At 40.7% G+C, this 8,495-nt stretch overlaps 1 protein-coding gene across 2 annotated transcripts in view; it reads left to right on the top strand.

Moving 5' to 3' along the window:
• The first annotated feature begins 1,863 nt into the window (after positions 1–1,863).
• The window catches only part of LOC102198818 (syntaxin-1A-like), an 82,191-nt gene continuing 75,559 nt past the window's right edge, over positions 1,864–8,495 (top strand). Inside the window, exon 1 of one of the 2 annotated variants that reach the window (XM_005742085.2) lies at positions 1,864–2,334. In XM_005742085.2, coding sequence (XP_005742142.1) covers positions 2,305–2,334 — 30 coding nt within the window. In that variant the 5' untranslated portion in view covers positions 1,864–2,304. The remainder of the gene's footprint in view (positions 2,335–8,495) is intronic. The other variant, XM_013913140.1, reaches the window with a different exon arrangement.

Here is an 8,495-nt window from a genome sequence, read left to right as displayed (position 1 = left end):
AAATGTATTGAGGTTGTTTAATTATTTATTTTTAGCTCATAAAAGAAATTAAAGAAAGAGCCACAAAATGAATTTGCCTTTATTAGGGAGCTATGATTATAAAAATGACTTAATAATGAAAAAAATGGTAGTTAATCAGGTTAAAAAGAAATAAACTTCAGGAGCTGCGTTTACAAGGGAGAAACTGAACTAGCCTCATTTGTAATGGAGGAAAATTATTGTTTCTTGCAGCTAAGAAAAAATAAATTTTTGTGCACAAGTTTTAAGTCACCCCTCATTGTTGCATATTTTGCTTCCAAGGAGCCAGACTTTCTTGAGGTTTTGAAGTGGTCTTCTGTTCTCCAGACTTTCTGTTGGTCTTTTGGGGTTTTTTTGGACACTTGGCATTTCTTTGCTTTTGTTTAGCTTTTTGAGTCCAGCCCTTTTTATCTGACCACTTTCAGAGGAATGTTCTTTTTATTTTTTTTAAATGCTGACCTATGAATCATTCAAGCATAGGAAGGCATCTAATTCAAGACATGAACAACTTGTCTGTACATAACAGACAAGTTGGCAAAGAACCAATTTTATATTTGTTACTAGCAACCCATTGCTAAAAAAAACCCCAAACTTAAAATGTGTTCCCATTTCTTTAGCTGAATCTATGAAGAACATCAAAGATAACAGTTTGAGAGGTAAGAAGATTCCCCGTAAAAAGATCTACGCATAAAAAAAAAAACTATCTGCAGCACTACCTGACAGTCATGTCCTTATGAAAAATGGGCTAGGATCTAAGCTACTGTTTGCTGAAGCTTCATCAGAAGCTCAGTGGAAAGGTGGCTGTCGAGAAGTTGTTCTTAGGTAAAGGAAATGGGGAGAAAAGGGTGTGGTATGCCAAACTACACAAGGACAGTCATCAATATGTACGGAGGAGGTCAGGAGAGATGCACAACAGTGAATGTCTACAGCAGTCTGTAAAACGTGGTGTTGGCAATTTTGTCAAAATTGATGAAATTATGAATGCAGAAATGTACTGTGAGATTTTGATGCAGCGCGCAATATCATATGGAAAGCCTCTGCTTGGCACAAATGGAACACTTATTGGTCATGGATTGGCCTCCCCAGAGCCCGGACCTCAATTTTACTGAAGCAGTGTGGGAACAACTTGACCGAGAACAAAACAAAAAGGCAGCCAGCATCCAAAAGAAGAGCTTTGAATGTGATTTGAGAAGCTTGGAGAACTATTCCTGAACACTCTTTAAAGAAATAACAAGAAAGCTGCCTACGAGAGTTCAGGCTGTGTTGAAGAATAACCGTCGTCGTACTAACTACTGACTTTGAAGTTTGTTAAAATTGTACAAGCTCTGTTTTTGCTTTATATACAGTATTTCACATTTCAATAAATTGCTGCACCATGTTGGCACCATTTTTAGTGGTGTATGGTACCTGCAGGGATTATGCCTGGAAAGGACCAGTGACACAGACTCCAGCCCACCCAAGAGTTGAATAAATGCTTAAGAAAAAACAGCTGGAAGATTGTGATAATGTCAAAATTTCTACTAATACAGAGTTATTTTTAATGCTTCTTTGGACCTTGTCTTTATTTTAATTTGCTCAGGAAACAACAAATATTGACTAAAGGGGGAAAAAACAGGATTGTTGTAGTGAGATTGAGTTTATCAAGCATCTAAACACACAAAAATAAATTCTTTGAATTATATTTTTTCAAATGGAGCTTTAAATACAAAAGTATGTTATTGAAGGCAATATTTCTGGGTCATTTCGAGCTCCTTGTACTGTTGCCATATCCGTCTGTTTCAACAGGGGTCGCTGTTCGCTTTGGCACAATGCAAAGTACCTGGGCGTTATCTCCGAACCTGCTCACCAGAGTCAACACAATTTCCCCCCTCAGGGAGGCTCCCAGTGCTTTTGGTTTTTGTGTCAAACTAACCTTCATGCAGTCGGACTAAATATGCAGCCAAAATAATAAAAGAGCTCCGAAAAGAATAAAGAAGAAAAAAAATAAAATAAAGTCAATTAGTCCGGATTGAGGAAGTTGTGGGTGAGTAATGGGTTAACGGCGGAAGGCCTCGCCTCACCTTTATTGCGCGTCACCCAGCTCTGTAAAGTGGTCTCACCATCCCAGCATCCGAACCGAAGGGGGGAAATCACCGCCCCTTGCTGCCGCCAGACGCGCCTCTTCCTCTCGGTCGAGCTCACGTCTACCCGTTGGTCTCCGCCCCGCCGCTCCATCACCGTCACATACACCCAGAAGACAACGGGAACTGAGGGAATAACGACAATTTACCGGCGAAACGGGGAATCATGAAGGACCGCATGCAAGAACTTAAACATGTAAGTTTGTGTTTGTGTGCTTTCTGCTCAGCATCCACCTGTTAATGCGAACAGACGGGCTTTTTTTATGGAGCGATGTGTGCTCAGAAAGCTCCTGGCCACAGAGCGAGGTGCGCGGAGTGAGCAACAGTTGTGACTCTCGGGTCCTGATGGAAGCTCAAATGTAACGTTTTATTGTAGGAAACGAGCGCGTATTGCTGCCATGGTTTGCTGTGCGTAAATCGGGATGAAGCGCAGCAGACAGGAATGGTTTTAGATGTTAAAAACAAAGTAAAAGTCATTTTCTCAATGGCCCCTTTGATCTTTTTGTCAGTGTTGTGAAATGAGTTTAAAGGCTCTTTGGTGCTAAAGAAAGGGTCATCGGCTAAGACTTTGTACTTAATAGCATCAAATCTTTCTGGTGTCGCTGATTAATCCACTGCTGGTTTCCTTTTAGGATTTTTTTGGAAATATGCCACCAGTGATATTAATTAATGTGTGCAGTGTGGTTTGATCGATCTGACCAACTATGGGTGTGTGACTCGAGTGGGGAAATTGGTCCCAGCTCGCCCATTCCACCTGTGAAATGTCCGCCCTCTGCGCGTCACAGGGGTCTTATCCAAGAACCTTTAAACACCAACAACAAGGAACGCAACGTTTTGTCTTTCAAACCCCTGCAATGTGCTTTATTAGGGATGTAGTCTTGTGGATATGAACTCCGACACCATTTATTCTTACCACTGATGAGAAATAAAGCCTTGAAATCTTGAATTGTACCCTTTGACTTTCTGCCAGCTGTTTTTTTTTCTTTTCTTTTCTTTTTTTTAAAACAATTTTTAATTGTTTAAAAAAAGCTAACGTGGTAACAAGAAGACGTGTGATTGGATGGCTAACAGGTTTTTGGCTTGACTGATACAGAAGTACAGCCACTGAGTAGCATCCTCCACAGGAATGTTAGTTTCAGCTTCATATAGGCTACTTTCTGTGTGTGTGGTGGTAAAGTGGCCATTGTCAGATCTGGGTAATTGGCAGTTAAGCTGAGGAGAGGGGAAACAATTTGCAGCTCTTCAGTTTTCAGTGAAGATCTAGCTATGAATTGGTCACAAGGGAGACAACCCAGCCTTGCCAAGTGTGTGTGTGTGAGAGAGAGAGAGGCGTGTCTTCAGCCTGCCATGCTATGTCTTTGGAGTGCTGGAAAGATGCAGTTGTATCATTGAGAAAGAGAAAGATGGAGAAATAGTCCACATTTTCCTCACCAGCTTCAGTGTGAATCATCAGCCAGTCCACAAACACCCTGATTCTATTTTCTTTTATCAGTTTTGATCATATCCGTCGTGTCTGAGAAATGGCAGCTGGAGAAGCTCAGCCAGACCTATTTCAGACAAACTGCACCAAATAAAACTGGAATAAATTGCAAGTCACAGAGAGCTGCTTCCCATCAGCATTAGATTAATATTGGTTTCCTCTTCAGCTTCAAGTTAATGTGGCTTCTTGATTCTTATCTGTCTCTGAAGGGCCGGCTGTAGATGGGATTGTGTCAAAAACCGAACAGTAAGCAGTGACAGTAATTTAGTTTCTGATTACTCTATAGTTACTTTAAACTCATTTTTATATTAAATATGTTTACAAGTTTCCAGGACCCAAAAAACCCTTGTGTGGCTGACCAATCGTATAGACGAAAGATTATTAGTATAATAATAGAAAAGCGAAGAAACAATTATCAGTCGTATTTATGTGATAAACGATCCATTTTTAATCTATCAGCGCCCTGACTTTTTCAGAGCTCCAGCTTTCGTGTAGAGATGTGTTTAGAGAAATATTTTGCAGACCTTTGCAATTAAGTCTGCCGAGCTTGAGAGCTTGGTCAGTTTATTGCCAACACTTAAGCTCAAGAACAAGAACTTGTAGCCTACTCATTGGTTTGTTTAGCACCCAGTACCTGAAAGTAGCTCTGCAAATAACTGCACTTTTGATATTTCTCCTCTCAGGTGGACAAGACGGGAGAAGATCAAGTTCTATATTGTGCATGCTCATGAACCCACTTCTTGTGGCTTTTCATTATTTTTGCTTTGGATTTTCTATTTCCACTGTTGTATTGGTTTTAATGAGATTTGGGAGTTTCGGGAGGCCACCTTAACACTAGGGGAAATCTTAGATTCCCATGATCCCAGGAACTTTTACTTCAAGATCTCTGTGGACTAGCAGCATAACAGAGCATCCTCGCTTTGGGAATAGAAACTAGAGGAACTCATGATGAACACTCGCTAGTGACTCAGTCAGTGTTGCAACCTATTTAGGCTTAAGTACATTAAGGGAGACATGTGGAGGTTTCTTTCTTAGCCAGCAGTCACCACAACATAAACCTACATAGAGTACTGTGCAGTTGTCTTAAATCACCACTAATTTCTTTATATTTTGTTAGGAAAGTGAGAAATAATTGCAGCAATTTATTGAAATGTGCAAACATACTTGGAAGAGACACAGTCTATAAAGTAAAAACAGAGTTGTAGCTAGCTCGACAGTCTGTATTTGGTATGATCACCTTTATTCTTCAGCAGCCTGAACTCTCTTTTCATGTAATTTCTTTAAGTAGTCTTTGGGTACAGTTGCAGTAGCTCTCTGGGCTTCTTCAAGGACGTTCAAAGCGCTTCATTGGATGTTTGCTGCCTATTGTTCTGTTCTGTTTTGTCAAGATGACAGTGTGTTTGGCATCACTGTCATGCTGAAAAATGAAGTTGCTGCCAATCAGATGCTTTCCAGATAGTACCTCATGGTGCATTAGTATCTCATGGTACTTTTCCTGTGTTCATAATTCATCCCATTTTGACACGCTCTCAAACAGCACTGCCTGAAGTGCAACCCCAAAGCATGACACAGCCTTTAGCGTGTATCACAGATGGCTCCTGACCTTCTCTGTACATACTGACAACAATTTGAACCAAAGATTTCAAATCTGGCTTTGTTGCTCCATTTGACACGGTGCCACTGAGTCCTTTGCACATGTGTCAATACATAGATGTGCATGTTTCCCTTTTTTTTTTTTTTTTTAAGCAAAATATAAAGAAATGAGAAGTGGTTCACAGCATTGTATTTGTGTGTGTGTGTGTGTGTATATAATTATGGATGGTTGTTCAAAGATTTGTATGTGTTGTAGTTGAACAAGATAATAGATGATGTCTCCAAATCATGAAATGAAGGGTGGAGGGATTGAGCTCGGGGCAGCAGTCTTTTTGCCTAAATGTAACATCTGGAAGTCAGTTGAATCATTTCTCTGAAAAACAACACGAGCCTGTTTTACCATAATTGCACAGACTAAAGAAATAGATTGGATTGTGTCCTGTATCTGCTCTGTGTCCGTATTGATCATAACTATCTTATAGTATTTGCATTTGTTAACACTTGCTTTGCGGGTTTAATTTAAGAACTTTTGGTGATTTCTAAAAGTGTTGGTGTTATCATTTATTTGGACTTTGTGATTAGTTCTTCAGTGTAAAATAAGCAAACCCATTCAGCTAGAAAACCTCCCCCATTACATAAGAATTCTTTTTCACATCGAAACAAAGCATATCAGGAGCAAACGGAGGACTTGTGAGCTTTACAGATTTTGTTGCTTATGTGTCTTTGTGTGTGTCACACTGCAAGTTTACTCAGCCATGTGCTCGTGTGTCATTTTGGCAGGAAATTGAGTTTTGCTCATATTTGTGTGAGGGTACAGGTTCTGCTCCAACACTGCCCATATGCACATAAAGCTACTTTATGAGCTCAACACCTGCCTACGACTCTGCTCTCCCAATAACTCGTTAGCTTGCTGCCTAAAGCCGCCCGACTTAATAATAAGGATGGCCACACGGCTTCCTCCCTCCCCTCACCTTGTCCCAGCACTCCCAGTTGGCCCAGCAGTGATTTGGTGACAGATGGTGATGATGTGACACGTTTGTCAGCCTTCCTCGAGCTCTGAAACCTAAAGGGAAAAACACTGATGAGTTTATTACAGATTCCACACACCACAGGGACTGTTATAAATCAAATGTGATTGTTTATCATTTTGCAGCAGCGAGTTATTCGTTTAGGCCGGCATTATGAGCGCTGCACCTGTAACAGTTAATTTCGCCTTCAGATTTTTTTCCCTGACATTTTATCAGCTCTTTTTCTTCAGTCTTGTCATTTGATTGACTGTATCTGCCTCTGTTCCTATCTCTGTGTCTTTAATAGTAAGCCTCTCTTTTCCTTTCTTTCTCTATGTAATGGTGAGTTCAGCCATTATTGCTCTTTGCTCTCTTCCTATCAGTGATTTATCAGATGGCTTCCTGTCCTCCCCTAGATTTTTCCTTTCCTTTATCCCTCCTCGCTTCTCTAGATAGCCTTGTTAGCCATTGTTGGCTCAGGCACTCTTTATGTCTCTGAATGCTGGGGCTAATCACTGTCGCTACCTGTTTGGCATTGGAGTGACACATTAACTAATAGGACCGTTGTCAACAAAGCCCATTCGTGTCTTTAAAAGTCTTGTTTTTATTTCATTTACCCACCTTTTTTGTTGCATTTTGTTCTGTGTCTTTATCTTTTTTTTTCTTCTGTCCCGGACCTGAACTTTACTGTTGACCCTTTTTATTGACACTACCGGCAGTGAGGAAAAAGAAGCCACTTTGGTGGCTGTTGAACTGAACGCTGATCCTAGGGGGGGTCAGAGGTTTTGTTTGTCGTCGTTCAAAGCTTTGAGCCTCTGTAAACTGCAGGGCAAACTGGCTGGCTTCTGCTTGTGACCAACAAATGAGACTTTTCTGTAAAATTATGGCTTTGAGGAATAAACTAACGTTGTTATTGCGCTATATTATCAGAAAGGCACACAGACTGACACAAACACATTATTCATTAACAGATAAATGCTGCATAATTGCATTAATGAGCCATGAAATGAGTGTGACCGATCTGGCATTTCACCAGAGACTTGTCTGTCTTTGCAAATGAGGTGACAGTTGCAATGATATCCAATATCTCTTGGCTGTTAATAGACATTAGATATGTGTGAATGGACTGTCGTTTGTACCACTGTTTGCTGAATATTGACTCCTAGAATTAATGCAAATCACCATGTTGCTTGCGGCGTTTTCTGCGTGCCAAAATCATGTTGCGTCTTCTCATAAGGATGGCAGCTTCGAAGAGGCATGAGCTAAAAGAAATCCTAATAATAAATAGATGATTCTGTAATCAAACTATTCCCATCTGTTGTGGGAGACTTAGCTTCAGGTCATCTTTGTTACCGCTGCTAAAATTGAATTTTTAATGTGCTGACCTCTCTTTTCTCATCATCTTATAATTAATGGCAGCAGAAGGGCTCTGTAGCTGTGCCGATAACATCTTTTTATCACCGATGTTTCTTGGTGATTAAGGTTGTGAATTGCCATTGTCCTTATTAGTCCCGGTTTAGCTCTGTCTGCATTTGTAGGTAGTTAATATTGTGGTACAGATATTTTTAACTAAGTCCTCTGGAGTAAACAAGAACATATAACAATATTTGTGCTCACTGTCGCGGACCCTGCAGTTTCCTTTGGTTTCGATTGCTTTTATTAAACACGCTCTAGTCACCTTCTATCAGATGCCACTCCTGTCTCAGGTAAACACAAGGTGTGTTTCAAGCTTATGTGACTTGGTGTCTCATTGTTAGGTGTTAATAGCTCATAGGCCACTTTCAAAAAGAAGAAAAAGTTAAAGTGTGTATCTAGTTGTAGAGGAGTAAAAATAGATGCTGCCACAGTTCTGTACTGTTTATATCAGCGCTGAAGGCATGAGAACTCACTGCAGTATTCTCCAGAAAGACAGACGTCGCCACTCAGACGAAACCTCCAGATCAGCACAGGTACAGCAAAAGAAGACAAGACTGGAAGCAATGAAGTCACAGAGGTTTAATTTTTCCCCTGAGCTTGTATTTTGTTTCCCTTCCAGAAAGCCTCATCTTTCGAGACTGTTGCAACGTGGCCTCTGTATAGCTTCTTTACTGATATATCATTAAAACGGAGAGTTGCACAACCAGCCAAAAAGAACACCAAAGTGCGGCTTGTACCACCGGATGGGACGTCACTTTTGTTGTCTGCTGCTGAGTGAAAATGGTGAACTTAATGGGCCCTTAAGGCCTGAGTCGCAGTCGCATAGAGCAGGGGTGGTCAACCAGCCAGAGACCAAGAGCC

Source organism: Pundamilia nyererei, unplaced genomic scaffold (genome assembly GCF_000239375.1).
Source record: "Pundamilia nyererei isolate P.nyererei 1_Seehausen unplaced genomic scaffold, PunNye1.0 scaffold00117, whole genome shotgun sequence".
Lineage (NCBI taxonomy): Eukaryota > Metazoa > Chordata > Actinopteri > Cichliformes > Cichlidae > Pundamilia > Pundamilia nyererei.
This window is presented reverse-complemented; position numbering and strand designations above follow the sequence as displayed.